The sequence below is a fragment of the Sparus aurata genome, chromosome 10 (genome assembly GCF_900880675.1).
Source record: "Sparus aurata chromosome 10, fSpaAur1.1, whole genome shotgun sequence".
In the NCBI taxonomy this organism is placed as follows: domain Eukaryota; kingdom Metazoa; phylum Chordata; class Actinopteri; order Spariformes; family Sparidae; genus Sparus; species Sparus aurata.
The window spans coordinates 27,077,142-27,096,998 of record NC_044196.1 but is presented as its reverse complement, the minus strand read 5'-3'; the positions used below and the strand labels follow the sequence as shown (position 1 = coordinate 27,096,998).

Genomic DNA, 19,857 nt, shown 5'->3' with positions numbered 1-19,857 from the left:
CTGACTGATAGCATCCGAGGCAGCTCCTTGAAGCCACACCTCAACCCTCATCCTGAGTCGTGTAATCAGGAGTCCTATCAGCCCCCTTTGCTGCTGTAAGGGCTTCCTGAATGGGTTGTTTTTCCATGGGGCTACACACACCATGCACCACCTGCAGACCTACTGTACCTCGTGATCTCCAACAACAGATCTTTGCAGAAATCTGTGTAATCCCCCCACCCCTCCTTCTCCTCCACTACCTCCTCTTCCACCACCACCTCCAGCTTCTTCCCAGACTGAGCTGAGAGCTGAACCCTGTCCTCTCTCTCTCTGAGTCTTGCTTATCCTCCAGGCTCTGTTCCTCCTGCATAGGCTCCAACTCTTTTTTTCTTTTCTGATCCTGGCTCCTATCAGTCTCAATTTCAATCAGTTGGCTCCAAAGCTCATTCCTTCCTCTGGCCAGCACTGCTCATTATTGTTCATTAGAGATGACTGCAATTGTTAGCTTCCTAATTACAGAGTCCAACCAGCCATCTGAACAGGTTTGAGTTTTTTCCTTTCCTTTTGTCGCCCCCTCATTAGAAAATCCAGGTTGATTTCTTTTCCCACGGTAAGTGGCTGCTGCTCTGCCACAAAACAGCTTTGGCTATTTAATGGATGAGTGTGCATTCATAAAAAAAACGTGCCACATTTGCATCTACCAATGGTTGTAGTTGCCATTTGGAAAGGAATGTGATATTTACTCTATGTCCTCACATTTGGAGTCATAATGCTGTAATTGTTTGTTTTCTGTCATCAACATACAGAAAAGAAGGGCGCATATTGTCGCCTTGATTATGACAAGGTAAACACTGCTTTGTGGGGCCAGAGAATGTATATCATTATTCATGATGAGGCCCCTCTTTTGTAATCAGAGGGCAAGCTTTTGATGATTCGGGTTCCTCTTTATAGTTTCTCAATTCTTTGTTGAAGCTGTTGGTGCTTCAAAGATATACATGATGAAGGGCTTACACACACATTATTTCCTCCAAATATTGTCAGTAATCACAGATTTCTGAGCACTTGCTCACCGCTGTGCCCAATCATCAAAGGGCCAGAGTTGGATGACCGTTGTGTTTGCTTGCCTTTCAGTGCATCTATGGCAAGCCGGGAGACTCACTGTTCACCAGCAGCACCTACGCAGCCGTCTTGCACCACAATCAGAGCCCGGAGTTCTACGACGAGGTGAGACAACCACCTCGTTATCCCACTCTCATGAACTGAGAGTTAATTTCACTCTAGATACATCTACTAGCAATTTTACAGGCATGTGATAATAATAATAATAATAATAATAGTAATAATAATAATAATAATAATAATAATAATAATAATAATAATAATGATAATAATTACATGATCAAAACTGAATTAGACATAAAGAGGGAATAACTGGAATGAAAAAACACTATTTTTATTTCTATGCTCTTTACTCAAATTCTTCTGCCAGCTCTGAGATAATCCCATAAATCTGTCTCAGGGCAGAGCTGTGATCTCACACTAGACTGGTCAAACAGTCACACAGCTCTCTACACATACACACAAAGCCAGGAGGTCAACAAAAGAGGTACAGTCAGGATACTGTTAGAGCAGTAGAGCAGAGGGGGTCCATATGGCCCTGATATGAAACGGATTAGGATCTAAAGAGTCCTCACATACACCCGCATGCGCACACTCACACACACACACACACACACAGAGGCACGCTCACTGGGATTAACCTCCACATGCTTCAGCTTCCAGTCACATCATGGAGAATTTCTGCTCAAACAGGACAACACTGATCTTTATCTTCTAAACATATTCAGCTTTGATATTTGATCTTTTTGTCCTCTAAATCCTCTTTTAGTGAATATTGATTATTTTTACTAGAAGTTGTAATAAAATCTAATAGATGTTTCCAACTTTCCCAAGAGAGAACTTTCAACACACTAACTGACTGAATCATGCTTGTGTCATAAATTAGCGAGTCATGATCTTCATTCATGACATTCCTCAGGAATCTGTTGGTCACTAGATCTGTATTAGTGGCAAATCTGTTTTGTAGTATTGTATGTATCACTTCCTGTGAAAAAATCTGCATGCACAAACGCACAAGTAAAATACATTTCCTTGCTACTACTGCCCTCTGGTGGATAATAATATGATTTTTACCTTTTGCTAAAGTTTTTTAAGGGATTCACAAATACTGCATTCTATACAGCATGTCCAATGGTATAAGAGGTAAAAAAAAAACACTGTAATTTTCTATGCAGGCAAACCTGTTTTATTTATGACAGAAAACTATTGCAAGTTCAAAAGACAGGAGAATGAAAAGTTTCACCGTGTGCACGTTAGATGACACAGTAAACAAAGGGCCTCAGATTCAAATAATTTTACACCAGTATTGTACTTGCAAAAACAATTAGCAAATAAAAAGATGAAATGATACCACTGTTCCTGAATGAGTGTGAAATATAATGAACCTACAGTTTTCAAAGAACTAAGGCATTACATGTGCAACATGAGTGGGGCTGCAACTAATGAAATGATTTTCATCGTCAGTTAATCTGTTGAGTGTTTTCTCGATTAATTGATTAGTTGTTTGGTGCATAAATGTTGAAAAATCAGTGTTCAGTGTTTTCCAAAGCCCAAGCTGATGTCCTAAAATGTCTTATTTTGTCCACATCACAAAGACTAAATCACTTCAACTGATTTATCAATCATCAAAATAGTGACATGAGTATTTTAGTTGAAATCCGCAACAGAGTTAATTCAGAAGTCTAGTGAAATCAGAGTAGCTGCTGATGCTTTCCAGCTGTCAGTGCCTGTGCAAGGTTGTTTTGGGAAAAAAAGTTTTTCATGAGATAAAATCGACTCTCCACTGAGATGAAACCTCTTAAGTGGGCCCAATAAAGCATAATGTAAACCTCTTAAACAGCATTAAAGGCTGTTGATATTGTTACAAGTACTACTCTGTGTCATAACTACATCAAATCTGTTATTTGCATCGATTAATTTCTATTCTGGTGTTCGCATGTGATGACTGAAATGATATTGATAAATTGAGCTTAAAACATTGACCTGCTCTACTGTGCTCAGGTGAAGATTGAGTTGCCGGTCCACATTCATGAAAAACACCACATCCTCTTCACCTTTTACCACATCAGCTGTGAGTCCAGCAGCAAAGCTAGCAGCAAGAAAAGAGAGGGAGTAGAGTCACTGGGTGAGTCCGCTGGAAGAAAATGTCTCTGCCTTTCACTGTATTTAAATGTGTCCTTGAATCCAGCTTTGTCAAAAGAAAGAGAACCACACTGATGGCAACAGATGTTTGAAGAGAATTGGTTTTCCTGTGTTTCCGGTCAAGTAAAACAGTTTCAGTAATGTCAATAGGCTTTTTAGACTGTGTGTCTGTGTTGTGTGTTATATATCCTGATAAATGGGGCGCAAAAAGTCTAACACTGCTACTGTCATGTGTTCCAGTGGGTTATTCCTGGACGCCTTTGCTAAAAGATGGAAGGATGCAGTCAGTGGAGCTCCAGCTACCTGTAGCAGCCACCTTGCCTCCTGGATACCTGTGTCAGGACACTCGGAAGGTAAAAGACTTAGTGAGGAGCTTATCAGTCCCCCCTCTCTCTATCCAAATCCCACTAATGGTTAAGCAAAAATACTAAAGATAAATAGAAGCTAATAGATATTCACTTGACTTGACATCAAATTGCACAATAATGCTAATTCCTGGTTCAGTGTTTTGGTAAGTTAAAAGTCCACATATAAAATTGTCACTTTTGTTCAGCACTGTATGATAACACTGTCTTTCTACTGACTGACATGTTTGTTAAAATGTTGAAGATACTAATGCCTCACATTTTTGTGTTCACTAACAGTCCCAACCAGATATCAAGTGGGTGGAAAATGCCAAAACACTGTTCAAAGTGAGGACCCATGTAGCATCAACAATATATCCTCAGGTAATTTTCCATTCATAAAATACCTGTTAAGATGTATAGTATAGATTGAGTTAGCTGGTATAAAGAGAGAGTGTGTGGATGACAGTGTTACTGGTCTGTTACCTCCACAGGATCTGCATCTACACAAATTCTTCCAGCACTGCCAACTGATGAGGACGACATCAGAGGGCAACCCAGCCGAACTTGTCAAATACCTGAAGGTAAGATACTGTTAGGCAGTGCCCAGTCATTTTAGAGCAGGGGTCATGTTACAGATATGAATCTTTAACCGGCACAAGGTGCCTAAGTACAGCTTGAGATTATGTTGTGGTTGAGCTTGTGGATTGTTACTATAGCCAAATATTTTTTTTATGGCACTAACAGACCTCCCATCTACAGTACAGCCTGCACTAAAAGGCTTTTTTTTCTCCATGTGGGAAGTTTTCTTCACTCGAGTCAAGGGTCTAAGGAGAGCGGATGTCGTTCACTGTACAGACTTTGAAGTCCACTGAGGCAATGTGATTGTGATTTTAGGCTATAAGAGTACAATTGATTTGATTTGAGCTTTTTGTTGCTATTTTGTGTTGTACAAGTAAATTTTTATTACTTATTTATTATGAAATTATGTCTTATTTTTGTTTATTATTATTTATTCTGCATGTCATGAGGCATTATCTTTTCTGGTTGTATGTCCGTCCGTCCCATTCTAGTGAACGTGATCTTTCAGGAACACCTTAAGGGAAATATCTTGACACATTTGAGAAAACACATTTTTGGCCATTATTCAACAATTCATATAATAATTACAATTATGACATTTTACAAAAATCTGTAATAGTATACATTTATGAAGTATACCTAAGGAGCAGCAACTGGAGGCATAGAACCTCAAGGTGGTAGATGAGAACTTGCAGGACAGTCGCTTCAACTCCCGTCAACTATGGTGTCCCTCAAGTTTTGATTTTAGTACCTGTGCTGTTTTTCATGTACATAAACCTTAAACAGATTTACAATTAAATATAAATACATATCAGGGGAATGTATTTGCTCCATGCTTTGCTTAACTCTCTTGTTAATGATAATGGTGCTGTGCTGCATTTTCTCATTTCTCATCATCCTCAATTCTCAACTGAATATAAAGATTGATGATATGACATCTCCCCAACTTCTTCCCCCCATAGTGCCTGCATGCCATGGAGACTCATGTAATCGTCAACTTCCTACCAACAGTGCTGATGCAGCTGTTTGAGGTGCTCACAGCAGCAACCAAAGAAGCTCATGAGATTGCTGTCAACTCTCTGCGGTCAGTTGATCACCTGTGTAAAATGTGGCTGCAGTTTCTGCTGTTTGATACTGATTGAAGTGCTCCCAGTATAACAGTGCCCTGCTCTGTATGTTCAGTGTGATCATACATATAGTGTCCAGATGTCATGAGGAGGGGCTGGAACACTACCTGCGCTCTTTTGTCAAGGTGATCGACCAACACAAACCCTGCTACAGTTGTTATAAAATCGAAATAATTATACACATTTCAAATGTTATGAAAGAGAGTTACGAAATACTTGGTTTGTGTCAGTTTCAGTTTAAGGTGCATCTTGTGTGTATGGATTTGTTCTCTTTCTCTTCTTAGTATGTGTTTGTGACCAACAACGCTGTGTCAGGAAACTCAGCGACCACTCACGAGGTGCTTGCCACCGCTGTGACAGCCACCCTCAAGCAAACTGCTGATTTCAACACCAGCAATAAACTGCTTAAGGTGTGTGGCCCTCTTCACGTCTATACAGTTCCTGGATCAGGCCAGTTGTAGTACCAAATCAGAACAGCAGGTAGCATACTTGCGTTAATGCAACCACTTCCACAGAAGGTTAAGCATGTTGCTGCTTGTTCTGTGTACTCGTCTTTGGAGTTATCTCTGTAACATTTCGGATGACATTTTTCCATGCCATCACCATTGTTATCTTTCCTAGGAAAGATTCATTTTGGGAATGGAGAAATACCATATGAGTCATAACCCAGTCATCTTATATCCCTTTCTATAGTACTCCTGGTTCTTCTTTGAGACCATGGCCAAGTCCATGGGCCAGTACCTGCAAGAAGGCAACCGCATGAAGGTTGGTACTGGGTCATTCTTCTTACTTTACACAGTTGAGACTGAGCAGATTGAGTCATCGCATGTTTTTAACATCTGTGTGTTTGCCAATGTCAATGTCTGAAGCAAAGGTCAGACTTTTATATTTGGTGTGGGTCTCACAGGCAAATTTATACCGCAGGTGTTGTTACAAAGCTCAACACATTTAAACAAACGTTCCGAGAAAGAGCAGGAGACTGATGGTTAATCATGAAGTTGTGTGTATGTTAGACATTCTGATGCCATGAGTCTTAATAAACAATGCTAGACAGTAAGCAAAGTGATGGCTGTTTCTGCTGCTGTCAAGGACAAGTTAAACTGTGATCTGTTTAAATCAAATGTATACCTCCGAGTTGATCTATATATTTGTAATGTTTCTTCATAATGTTTGCAGCTGTTTGACATTTGTACCTCCATTTAAGCCATTTATCTTGAGATATTTGTCCGGACTATCTCTTCAGATGCCACGGGCCCAGCGCTTCCCCGACAGTTTCCACCAGGCACTGCAGTCCCTGGTGTTGTCCGTCATGCCTCACATCACCATCCGTCACATGGAAATCCCAGAGGAAGCTCGCTGCATCAACCTGAGCCTGGCCAATTTAATCAAGGTCGGAACATCTGCATGAAACCAACTTCAGTTAATTTCACCAAAGGCGGTTTGATGGGGTCAGATGTCCTCCATCTATTTTATGTGTTAAATGAGAGTCAGTCACTCAGTTTTCTACCTAAAAGTCTACCTTAGATTGTCTATGAACCTCGGGCATGGCTCTTAGCTATTGCACAATTATTTTTTTGTTTGTTTTTTTTTTACTCTGAAAAGATATAATAACTGCTCAGTTTTTTTGGGTTCTTAACTAAATCTAAAAAATTTAAGTTTTGCTTGGGATTTTCCATACCTTAGCAGCGTGTTTAATAACCATGCTTTCCTTCTTCAGAGGTGTCTGACAGTCATGAACAGGGGCTTTGCTTTCGGCTTGGTCAACCACTACATGTGTCACTTCGGTCTCAAAGATCCCAAGGTACATACTCTGACTCAATAGGCAAGCACAGCACACAACTGCACATACTGCGAATGCACTGATTGTGGTAAAAAGTACATAAAAGTCATACTAGGGTAAGACTCGAGTGAAAGTCTGAAAGTATTAGGGATTAAGTGTATTTGATATATTTAATTTCCTGGCAATATAATGAACTAATATGTAAAAGTACATGTTAAAGTAGAATATATTTATATTTAAATGAAATTAATAAACTACGTATCCGTCGACCAATAAGTGGCCTGGTCATTTTCAGGAAACGATTTTCGGCATTTTACTGTCAGCTTTTTAAATTTGTTTGCTGATAAAATTAATTAATTTAAAATTACGCTACTTTGGCTCTGATCTGCAAAGTAACTTGTTACTAAAGTCGTCAAATAAATGTAAAAAAAAGTATTTCCTTAAGTACTTTCCATTACTGCTTGTACTCAGGGTGTACTTTGTACACAGTTATGTTACATGTTATGTCTTATGTGATGTTGTGCTGCCTGAAAGGTAAAGTTTGTTTATTTAATCTGCACATAACAGATAAACATCTTCCGTTTCTCCTTCCCTACCTCTCTCTCTTTATCAGTAGCACATTTGATTAACAAATTAAACCACCACAGGTGACAAGCCTGCTTTGTATGAGAGGCCCTGTCTCCAGGATTATATTTGAAAAATGAGGAGAACTGTATCTATGCAGGGCGGTTGGTAAAAATTTGCCTAAGTGTGTGCACGGAACATGCTCATGTCTGTATGTTTGGCACAGATGCTGACAGAAATGAAATTTGATTTCCTGATGGCAGTGTGTAACCACGAACACTTCATCCCTCTTAACCTGCCCATGGCTTTTGGGCGCACCAAGCTGCAAAGGGTACAAGGTGAGAGTCTGATATCATTATCTGCCTTCCATTGAATGCATTATGCTTCCTACCACACATGTAACCACTTACTAGCTCTCACACAAACCCAACCCCTCACTGACCTCTTCCCGACCTGCATCCACCACACCATTCCACTCTATTAACCGGATTGTCTGGCCCAAGTATATACAGGTCTATAATAAGCAGGTGGCAGGTCACACCTAGCTGATCTCTACCTGCTGAACAAGTTTATCCAACGCTTATTGACATGTCTTAATAAACCACATGTAAAAAGCACAAAGTGCTGTGGAAATGCTGCATGGATTGTTTACATTTTTACCCCCACTTCCTTTATTTTTACCCCCCTCCCCTCTCTGTTTTTTGTGTTTTGCTTGTGGTCAGATTTTATTCCGTATGCGACGGAGCTTTTTGGCCCTGTAGGTAGGTGATGCTCACCGTACATCAACGTACTGTACATCAACGCCGTCTGCAATCAACCCGCACTTCCCTGTTCTGACCTGCACTAACCTGCCATCTTGTCAACTCCCCAGTTTTTTTTCTCATAGAGGACACCCATTCACTCACTACAATGCTAATGCTAGGCTAACGCCTTCATGTGCCTGGGCCTGTGTGTTGTAGAGGAGAGGAGCTTGGCTGTTGTGGGAATCAACTGACCTCTTTTCTCAATGCTTAGTTGACTCGATACTTGTAAACACTAGACAGAAACAACTTTCATGGCGCTGCGGTTCTCTATCTCTCTTGGTGTTTGTGTCTGTTCTCTGTCTGCCTCTCTTTCTCTCTCCATCTGCCTGTCCGCGTCTGTCACTGGGGAAAATAATGTTTACCGAATTCCAGGCTGCATTGCCTGTTTTAATATTAATGCAACATTATTATCAAACTGTACGTCATTGTTTGTTTCAAAACCGAAAACCTCTCTCTTGATTTCTGTTGATTTATTGCACTTCTCTGTATAGACACAATGAAATTTCCAACATTATACATTTCCCTTATGTAGGCGTGTGAGCAGTGAGTTGTTTTAATTCCTTTTTTCTGTGTGGTGTGAAAACTTTAGTGTCTGAATGAATGTCTTTGGTTTTGTTTAGATTCTGTTGCATATTTGATTGCACTTTGAACAATTTGAATGTCACTGTTTTTCAAATGTTGTTTGTTTTAAATACATATCCTCAACTACACATAAAGACCTGCAACTATTAGTCATTCAACAGCTGATTTATTCTTTTTCAGAGATCTTTATTTTTCAGAGATTCTCTATCCAAGAAGTGCTAAGGAGCTACAGCTTTAACAACAAACACAAGACTAGTTATCAGATTGTCTCCAAGTCAGTACTTCCATCTGAGTGTCCCAAATGACAATACTTAATGTACTGACACTTCCTGTTTGGCCCAACGACAGAGCAGAGTCTGGAGTTCAGCCTGACCGAGGAATACTGCCGTAACCACTTCCTGGTTGGTCTGCTGCTGAGAGAACTGGCAGAGGCCCTGCAGCAAGGACCAGAGGTCCGACAACTGGCTGTCAGCGTTCTCAAGAACCTCCTTATTAAGCACGCAATGGACGACCGTTACACAGCGTACAAGGTGAGGGAGGGCGGGGCAGCTGATGATGGGAGTAGGAGAAGACTAACAGAAAGGGGCAAATTCTGACACAGGAGTGAGGGTGAAACAAAGAGTCATTGTTTGGAATAATTCTAGAATGATATACAACATTAACAGTGGTGGTGTAGCGTATATCTATCATTTACAGAAGGTATCCCAAAAAGGATTATTAAATGATCAAATTTAGTCCTTAAAATGGCAAAAAATTGTGAAAATGCTTATCACAATATCCTGAACCACAAAGTGACTTTTTCAAATGGCTTCCTTTGTCCAACCATCAGTTAAAACCTGAAGATTTTTTTTTCTTTTTTATAAATTACAAAGATATAGCAAACATGCAGAAGCAGAAACCAGCAGATGTTTGAGATTTTTGCTTGAAAAACGACAAAGAGAGAAAAAGGTTATCAAAATAGTTGGCATTTGATTTTCTTTCACAAGATTAATCAATAAATCATTGCAGCTCGAGACCAATTCACCATCAAACGAGGTCAGATTTTGACTAGATTAAGTCTATGTTTTCTATGGAGGTAAAGTTATTTTACATTTGAATGCGTTATTTTGTTTGTCTATGCTGCATTCATTTCTTAGCAAAGTGTCCCTCACAGTGCAGACTGCTGGAATCAGAACCTTAATGTTTGCATGCAAAGAGTTAATGCATGGTGTGACACAGGTTTGACACAGTTTAACGGTGTGTTCACTCCCCCAAGATACAAGATAGTGACATCTGTTATGCAAACAAGCACGTGTTTAGAGTGCGGCAGGCATCGTTGATTGCTGCTGGGGACAGATGGCTTTCGAGTGGTGTGTGAAGGGAAGGCGACAAGGGTGTGGTTTATTATGAATGCACAATAGTCTTCCCTCATCACTTGTGTAGTCAATATGTCTACATGTCATGTCACTCATACACACTCAGTATTCAGACACATGTGTGACAGTTTCCTTATTGTGCTTATTATCAAAAAAGCTCATCTGGTCCTTTTTTGAATGTTTCAGAACCAGCAGGCCAGGATCTGTTTGCTCTACCTACCACTTTTTGAACTGCTGTACCAGAACTTGAAGCAGCTCTCCGCTCAGCCATACACCTCCAGCCCCGGACTTGGCCTCAATGTGAGTCCCATCGGAACACGGCGTGTCCACAGTGGGCTTTGTTTCTGATTTCTTTTTCTTTTTTGAATGTATTCTTCATTTTTAAATGCATAGAAATTACATCCTCTGGTTATACAAACGGATATACAAGCAATGAAAGAAACATATGTAGAAACATACATTTAAAGTGAGATATTTAGATAACCAAGAGAATACAATACGGAGGGGAAAATAATAATTATTTTGCCAAAACCAGGTCTCAGAGGTTTGACGTCCTGCACCATCTTGTGTGAAGATGTCCATCTTTAAGTTTATGGGAAAAGCAAACCTTTCTCATCATGTAAATGTCACATCTCTCCAGTTATATCACCATGCATCATCCATCTTTTAGTCAGAGCTTTACCGTTTTCTAATGCAAACACTTCTTGTGTACTCCCTTCTTTCTTATTTATTACATTAGGAAAACTGCAAAGATTATAAAAACGCAAATTGATGCTTCATTAGGGTCTGCAGGAACCTTGATTCAAATAGAGAAATCCTTCACCCTGGGTTGAAGCATTGTACTTTTCTTAATGTATAAAGGAAATTTAAACAAGAGCATAAGACAGTGTTGCAAGTCCTTTGAGAGAAGTTAAATTCTTGGACTCTGCATTTGAAAAAGATTGATGTGTGCACATGTCTTTTCACACTGACAGCTTAGATGTAATGCAAACTAATGCAAACAAAGTGCTATCTGTCTGAGAGAGTAGTTGTAAACTCTGTATATTGAGTCATGGACTTTGTCATAGAGTTTCTTCCAGTTTACTTGATAAAAACGTAAAGCATGTGTTCTGTATGTAACAGTTTATATCTGACAAGTAACACAGTTTTCTCTTCTTTCACCCTGTGGTTGTCCAGGGCTCCAGAGATGACCTGATATCAAACATATCGACAGACAACAGGAGAGTCAGCACTGCAATAGACCATGGTACAGTACAGCACATAAAGCATCCTTCCTGTTTACGTCATCCATTATCATCAGCACAAAGGCCCTTAGCGATACAGCTACACAAAGACACACAATGTTTATGTTACGAACAACTTGATCCATTAGCAGCACTCTGTCTGAAAGCAGCTTTGGGCCAGACATGTGCCACACATTTGTTCTGGGATGTGGCACCACTTACATCATAGCACTTAACCGAGGATGGCTCTTCTTTGATGATGGAGATAGGCTGCACCTAACAACTATTTTCATCACCAATAAAGTAGTGCAGTAGGGCTTGGCAATATATACTATACAATATATTGTTATAGATGTTAGATGTTGGATAACATTTTATCCTGAAATGGCATTGGTGCTGTCTTTTCCTGGCTAACCAGACTGTTCTACTTGTTTGAATGGTTTACCCATGTCTTTACCTATTTAGCCATTATATTTACATTACTGGTTAATATTTATCAATCTTATTGCGTTAATGTTTTGTGAAAGAACCACTAGTCTTCATTACTATATTATTGTGGAATCGATATCAAGGTATTTGGTCAAATGTCACATTTGTTTTTTGCCATTCAGTACCAGCATTTATGAAGTGCTTTTCAGAAGATTACAAATTATTGAGCGATATATTGTAGGGGTGGTGAAAAAAAATGATTATTGATTAATCGCGATTATAATATTGACGATTATGAGTCGATTATTAAATTTCCAAAGATCGATTTATTTATTTATTTTTAATTGTAATACAAACCGGAGTCCTCCTCTTACTGGCTTCCGCTACATGGTCCACAGTCTGGAGCCAAGATATGTTATTCCATCCCGGAGCTTTTTCACACTCATCGATTCCAAATCTTTACAAGGAGACAAAGCTTTCCCTGCAAGAGTCCCTCAACACTGCTCACAGGGTAGCAATAACGTGCGATGCACGTGAGTTTCTCAAAGCAATGGCAGACGAGTGGGGAATAGAGAAACCAGACCTGGTTCTCGTCACCGACAATGCTTCTAACATGAGTCTGGCTGCTGAGCTTGGCAACTTTCTTTTAACAGTGAAAGACTACATTTAAAACAAAGTAAAAAAATAATAATTTGGATAGTACAATTACACTTTACAATATTGAAGGTGCTGTGAGGTGTTAATCAAAAGAGAAGTAAAATAATTCAGCAGCTGACTGATGTTAAATGGAAGATCAATAATTAATTGATAATCTAAAATCGAATCAACAATTGTTAATAATCGAAAATCGATTTGTAATCGAATCGAGACTTCAATAATCGGAATCGAATCGAATTGGGAAATTGGGCTGATTAACCACCCCTAATATATTGTATATCACAACACAGTATTGTGCTATTGTTTTATATATATATATATATATATATATATATATATATATATATATATATATATATATACATATATAAATATATATATATATATATATATATATATATATATAAAACAATAGAACAATAATCTGCAGTTTACTTTCACAGCGAATTAATTTGTTGTTGTGTGGATAAAATGCAAAAGAATGACCCAAAAGTGATGTCTGCACATTGCTTCTTCTGTATGACCAACAGTCCAAAACCCAAGGAAAGCAACACATTTTAACATGAAAGGAACTGGTACAAGCATATGTTTGAAATTTCTGCTTGAAAGACGACTGACAAACTGAATCGATTACTAAAACAGATGGCTGTTAATCTTCCTACGATATTTAATTGCTAAATCGTCTTATTAGTGCAGCTCTAGATGGAGACATTTCAGTTTGTACATCATCTGTATTGACTTTAGCTTATTGCTGTCGAGATTAAAGGAAGGACCCAAGGAAGGACAAGGACTTCACAGTGACAGAAGATGACACAAGTTCAAAACACAGTGAACTGAAGATATTTCATCTTTAATTTGATTTCTGCCTTACATGAGAAAGATTAAAATATAATCAGTGGTTTTGAATTAAATCAGTAGAAGATGAGATACCCTGACCTCTAGTAGTCCCAAGCAAGATCCCTTCACACACTTCCCACAGTGTAATTCAAGAGCTTCTTTTCCCTGGTGACATAACTCGGGTTATGTTCTCAAACTTGAAAGTTTCTTCAGAGCCACAGAAGGCTTTAAACAACTAGGCTCCCAGGCTTGGTAATGTTTCTGATATTGTAAACTGATCTTGTCGAGTAAAACCAGTGGAATTACCCCTTAACTAATGATTTCTGTCAGATATCATATCAGTAGAAATTGCAAACCAATTTAGAGGACTATTGGGTCTTTCAATACATCTGGTATTTATTTCTGCAGTCAATATAAGACTTAAGTCATTATTGGAGCTCAAGAGAGTATCGCAGTCTCCCCAAAATGTGTTACTGGCAGTGAGCTTGTAAGTGTTGGGTGACTGAGTATACTTTATTTTGCTGCTTTCTGTTGACACTAACAATCTCTGCACTGTGTTGGCTGAAGGTCTGCCAGCTCAGAATGGCCATGTTGTCAGGAGAGAAGACTCCAGAGGCTCTCTGTTTATGGACTCAGGGACACCAGACAGCATTGAGGTGAGGACATTTCACACAGGGCCGATCTGCTGTTGAACACCTCATCTATGTAGGTCCAGCACAGCCTGACACATTGATTTGATTTGCTGCCGTTTCAAATGTCTGGAAAAATGTTTTTGATCGGTTCCTTCAATAATTTTCCAATGCCTCTAATACACACTGTTTTGATCCAAATCTGGCCATATTCCTTTTGAACACTACTACATTCCCCTCTCAGTGGGATGTTCCTGCGGAACTGTGGACAAGGGGCTAACATAACAATCCCTTCTCTGTTCCTGTTGCGCAACTGCGGCACTTTAAATGAGTTGAATGCGTTACTATTAGTTTAATATCCCAAAGATTTCCTTTGATTTAATGCATAAGTTCTTTTGATCTGGGCACCCTCCAATGAGTGATACCATATGTTCTATACTAAAAAAGAAAGGGTAGTTAAAAAAAAGGTGAAAGAAACAGACTTCATGAGAACACAGGCTTATTCATGTATCGGAGCTGAGTGTGCATCTGCTGTCCGTTCAGGCACCCAGATGTTCAATCTAGACTGACTGGAGTGGATAATTAATTGTCTGTATTAATACGTATTTGGGTTACATTCCGGTACACTATCTTTTGTTGATGGTTGCTGGTAATTCAACCTCAACAGCTGGTCACATCTTACTTTTATTGCAGCAACTTCAGGCCACTTCTTGGCTACACAAATTTCCCAGAACCTTTAGCCATCGCATAAACTAATGTGCAGATGTCTGCACTTGTCTGATGGTAAACTCCAGACAGCTTCATGATGTAAAGACATGATGTTTTTCATACTTGCTGTCAAAAATGAGATGCTCAACAACATAAATGTTATTAATGTGTAGACTGACATGATAATCTACAGAAATCCTTCCCTGTAAATGCTCACTAGTGCCCGAAACATGTAGTTAGTTGCAGCTAAAAATAGTCCCTCACAAATAAGCTATGAAGTCTTTAACTGTCTGAGTGACATTTGTTAAGAGCATACGTGCCCAGGCACCAGGGCATGTGAGCGGAGCAGAGCGTGGAGCGAGCGGGGAGTGGAGCGTGCAATATATAGTCGGAGCGCAGAGCAGGTTTTAATCCAAAGGCCAGGGCGATGGTTCAGTTCCGCTCCAGTTCCGTTCCGATACCGCTCTCCACGAGTCTAGGGCATGCACATGTCCAGACTCACGTGTGCCTTCAAGGGTTAGCCTACATCAGAGGTCATTCGTTAAGAGATGGAGTTTGTAAAATATTTCGAAAAGCAAGCAGACAGGTCATATAGTTGCAACGTCAGGAATTGCTCCCTCTTTTAAATTTGAGCGAGCGTGGAGCGATTTCACCGGAGCTGAATGAAATTTTAGGTGAGCGGAGAGCGGTCTTTGAGCGGAGCTGCCAGGCACCCAGCAACTTTGTATGTCCCTGAAGAGCAATAGTCCTTACAGCAACATCAAAAGAATTGTGTGAAAGCCAGAAAAAAATATTTTCTGCCATCCTGCCTTATGCATGAAGAATAACTATAACAATATTTACTGAAAAATAAAAATGTTATCAAAATAAATATAAAAAAAATAAATACAACATAAAAAACAGTAAATGAGACGAATTCTCAAACTCTGTTGACAGATTGTGCATGTTAGCACAATCAACAAGATTTATAAAATATGCAGAGTAAGATATGTATGACCAGTTAATAATGTTATTAATGTGACAAGCCTACAAACAGGTATAAAACACAGTGTCTCTTAGAAAAAATGTATTGAATTATGCCAGATAATTCAATGCAACTCCTTCCTATTTCTAAAATAAATCAAGAAAATGTGACGAAACACTCTCACTGTGTGTTTGTGTGTGTTATACTTTGTTCTGCAGCTACAGAGACGTGGATCTACGATGAGCAGCAGCCCCATGCCTCCCATTGGTAGACTTGGACATTATGAGATTAAGGGCCTCCTGCTCTGCTTCCTGCACATTGTCAAGACCTTGTCAGAGGGTCAGTGATGATCTATGTCCCCACCACACAGTTCGACCTTCACTTACCATACACAGGATATGACGTCTCTGTCCCTTCTGCTATATTGGGATGTAGTCTACGTGGAAACTTGGCTCAGCTGTAACACATACTGTAACATTGCTGTTTGGGAATGACTGATTGTCAGCCAGGCATCTCCCATTGAGGATACTCCAAAATCAACATGAAATGTTTATCTCTGTTGTCTGCAGCTTGATTAATTATTTCTGTTTGTCTGCAGACACTCTGAATGCCTATTGGAACAAAGTTAACCCTCAAGACATCATGAACTTCCTCAGTTTGCTAGAGTAAGTAATGTACTAAAAAAACTATTCTTTACTACATAACGGCGTATCGTAATGCAGTGAAAATGACAGCATGTAAACCATGTTTCTGATCCACTAGAATGAATGTGAAAGGTGACTTGAAAAATGGAAAACTAACTGAGCCATCCAGAACAGATCTGGACTGAATCGGCTCTCACTCCCCTGCTCTATATGCAAATCACACCTACATCGCTGGAACAAATCAATACGTTTTTAAACAAGAAGGAAATATCTTCATGTGTAACATTTGCCAAATTAGCAAGTAGGCCCAGTCAGTTAATAATTTATTTGTAGGCAGCCTTTCACAGTAAATAAAGTTTTTCAACACATTTCAAATTTGAGTGTTTTTTCAAGGGAGTCTGGCAACTTTCTCCATGGATGACAAAGAAGTAGCCTAAATTAGTTGCTGTTTACTGTATTTTTAAAAGTTGACATGCTTACCACACTATGTTATATTCTTTAATACATTTGATGTAAATTAAGAAATCAGTTCAAACAGTGAGTTCAAACAGCTGCTGAGAGGTAAAACATACTTTAGACATGAAAATAGTTTAAAAACATCTGCTGGCAGGTGTGCAGAGTCAAAACATGTCACTTATATTCAGTTGACGTCAGTTGAAACCATAGCAAAGTCATTAAAAGGCAGAAATAAATTAATGTCCTTTTTTCTGTTAATTTACTGTAAGAGGGGAGAGAGTTAAAGGGATATTCCGGTGTAAGTTTAACCCATGGTCTAACACACTGTGAAACTGTGTTAGACTCCCTCGATTACCGAGTGCAGTAGAGTCCCGCAGTAATGATCATCATTGAGCTGTGGGACTCTACTGCACTCGGTAATCGTGTCACAGGGCTTCCCTACAACAAGGAAGGCTTCTCGGGTGGTGAGTTTTGTTTATCTATTCCGACAAATCCGGCAATGATATCAAATGTTTGATACCTCGAAATATGTGCTGGGACCCTATTTCTAATGTTGCTGAAGTTTGGTGCTGTTCTGAGCATTATTTGTGGCTTTTTGATGGCGGTTTTATATTTGGACCTATTTACTGCAATGTATTGTTGTTGTGCGGTCGTTTCTGAGGATGCTAAAACTGCGTTAGCTAGCGGTCTGCAAACTTTATCTCTCGAGAGGGAGTCTAACACAGTTTCACGGTGTGTTAGACCATGGATTAAACTTACACTGGAATATCCCTTTAAGTAAGTCCAAAATGCCTTATCAACCAAACATTAAAAAGCCTTGTGTTTTAACAGAAACCAGATGGTTAAATTCGTCAGACACTCACATTGCTCATTGTTCAGCCGCCAAAACTAAATAAAATCAAAGATTGCAAAGTTCAGTAATATATTGAACAAGACATCCATACACACTGTCTACTAATATTGTTATTATATTATTTGTAACTGTCCCTCAGGGTCTGCCTGATTCAGTTCCGGTATATTGGAAAAAGGAACATTGGCAGGTAAGGTTCGGAAACATGACGCACCTTCGTCTTACCTGTCATACCAGCTTTTATCTGTCGAACATCTGAAATTTGAAACCCAGCCACACCTAGCTCAGAGGGATTCAGAAATGTCTTGGCAGATTTGATCACATGTTGTGTGGTGGTTTGGGTAATTATTACATCAACCATTGTTCCTGATGGAGAAATATGCAGTGTTTTAACGATCTGTCTTGTTTCTAAGAACAATATTTCTGTGTTAATCGGTAAAGAAAAGGTTAGTTGTCTGCAGCTTAGTTAGAACATTTCTACAGCTGAGACAAGATCTCATTTCCTTCTCTCCCTGTCACCTAAATGCATAATTCTCTCCCTCTTTCTGTGGATGTATTATTTAAATAGGAGTCAGGAAGTGTGTGTGTCGAAGCTGTTCTCCTCGGACAGGAAGTCCCAGACAATGCCGGCTATGCGCTGCAACCGAGCCAGCCTCATGCAGACAAAGATACAGCAATTCAGCACCATGGAGGCCTCCCTCACACTCAACATAGGTAACCACAAACACCAGTTCATATGCAAAACTCTTTGTCTAATTTTTAAACCAATGTGTTCAATCAAATCCAGTAAACATTGAATAATATGCCTTAGTGAAAATGAGCAAACAGTGGTGATACGATGTGTGTTCAAGGGACAGGGCCTTCAGAAGCAGAAATCCACCATCAGGCTCTGCTGGAGGGCAACATGTCCACCGAGGTGTGCCTGAGTGTCCTGGATGTCCTCTCTCTTTTCACTCAGTGTTTCAAGGTCAGAAAACACACACAGATACACACTCACACTCACACACACACACACACACACACACACACACACACACACACACAGGTGTGGTGTATGGGGCTAGCTGGTTTACATCGCTTGCTTGGTAGGGGTGAGCCATGTTACTTGTTAATTGTATGTTTGTTTGTTTATAATTTATATAAGTGATTCTTGTTCGTGTGTGCATGTATCAGACCCAGCTGCTGGACAGCGACGGTCACAACCCCCTGATGAAGAAGGTGTTTGATGTTTACCTGACTTTCCTTAAAGTCAGCCAATCAGAAGCTGCCCTCAGACATGTCTTCTCCTCGCTCAGAGCTTTTATTAACAAGGTACTTCGGCACACTCATACATACGCACACAGGGAGAAACAAAGTATTGCTTAAAAGTTGAAATTGATACGGCTGAGATAGTGAGTGGTGAATATGCCTTTTGTTATCTGGAACGAGCCAACAGCATTTTTGCTCCACTACTAAATCAAAGGAACTGATATATGGTGTCACTTATTGAGCCAACTTGTCATTGCTATCATCGTTACTATTTATAACATCCAAAACTACTTGCAGTGACACGCTGCACAGTGTCGTTCATTACTGGGAAGTAAAAACGGATGCATAGAATAAATATTTTATCATTCCTGTGTTTGTTGTTGCTGCGGCTTCCTCGTTCCCATATTCACGTTGCCTTCTTACGCTTAATCTCCTGTATTTTTAAACATTATTTTCAGACACTTTACTTAGGAATGAAAAGCAAGCTCTAACATGACTTTATCTCAGACCAATGAGGGAACACATTTAGTTCCCATGGGAGGAGACCACCCACTCCCCTGATAGCATCAGAAGTATCCGTGTCGGCTGCTTGCACGATGAATCATAGGAGAGTGGCAGGGGAGACTCTGTTCTGGCATGTTTTCTTATCTTACAGTATTAGTGAGAGAGAATGAAAGTGTGGTTCCACAGACAGTTAACACCTCACCTGGGGTTTTGAAGAGAAATGTCACAAAATGCAGAAGAATCCTACTCTGGGAGGTATCAGACATAATATTAAAAATGAGGAAGAAACACACAATGAAGTCTCTAAAATATTTAATATCTGTTTCATGAT

General features: G+C 39.5%; 1 protein-coding gene across 4 annotated transcripts in view; it reads left to right on the top strand.

Moving 5' to 3' along the window:
* The window catches only part of dock11 (dedicator of cytokinesis 11), a 66,937-nt gene that overhangs the window by 28,606 nt on the left and 18,474 nt on the right, over positions 1-19,857 (top strand). For 3 of the 4 annotated variants that reach the window (XM_030430746.1, XM_030430748.1, XM_030430749.1), the window contains 23 exons: positions 1,111-1,203; positions 3,100-3,223; positions 3,481-3,593; positions 3,885-3,968; positions 4,079-4,168; positions 5,129-5,250; positions 5,349-5,418; positions 5,578-5,703; positions 5,987-6,058; positions 6,537-6,683; positions 7,011-7,094; positions 7,864-7,975; positions 8,360-8,398; positions 9,371-9,552; positions 10,564-10,677; positions 11,554-11,623; positions 14,091-14,179; positions 16,043-16,163; positions 16,423-16,489; positions 17,917-17,964; positions 18,343-18,488; positions 18,626-18,741; positions 18,948-19,085. In XM_030430746.1, the coding sequence (XP_030286606.1) occupies positions 1,111-1,203; positions 3,100-3,223; positions 3,481-3,593; positions 3,885-3,968; positions 4,079-4,168; positions 5,129-5,250; positions 5,349-5,418; positions 5,578-5,703; positions 5,987-6,058; positions 6,537-6,683; positions 7,011-7,094; positions 7,864-7,975; positions 8,360-8,398; positions 9,371-9,552; positions 10,564-10,677; positions 11,554-11,623; positions 14,091-14,179; positions 16,043-16,163; positions 16,423-16,489; positions 17,917-17,964; positions 18,343-18,488; positions 18,626-18,741; positions 18,948-19,085 (2,367 nt within the window). The remainder of the gene's footprint in view (positions 1-1,110; positions 1,204-3,099; positions 3,224-3,480; positions 3,594-3,884; positions 3,969-4,078; positions 4,169-5,128; positions 5,251-5,348; positions 5,419-5,577; positions 5,704-5,986; positions 6,059-6,536; positions 6,684-7,010; positions 7,095-7,863; positions 7,976-8,359; positions 8,399-9,370; positions 9,553-10,563; positions 10,678-11,553; positions 11,624-14,090; positions 14,180-16,042; positions 16,164-16,422; positions 16,490-17,916; positions 17,965-18,342; positions 18,489-18,625; positions 18,742-18,947; positions 19,086-19,857) is intronic. The other variant, XM_030430747.1, reaches the window with a different exon arrangement.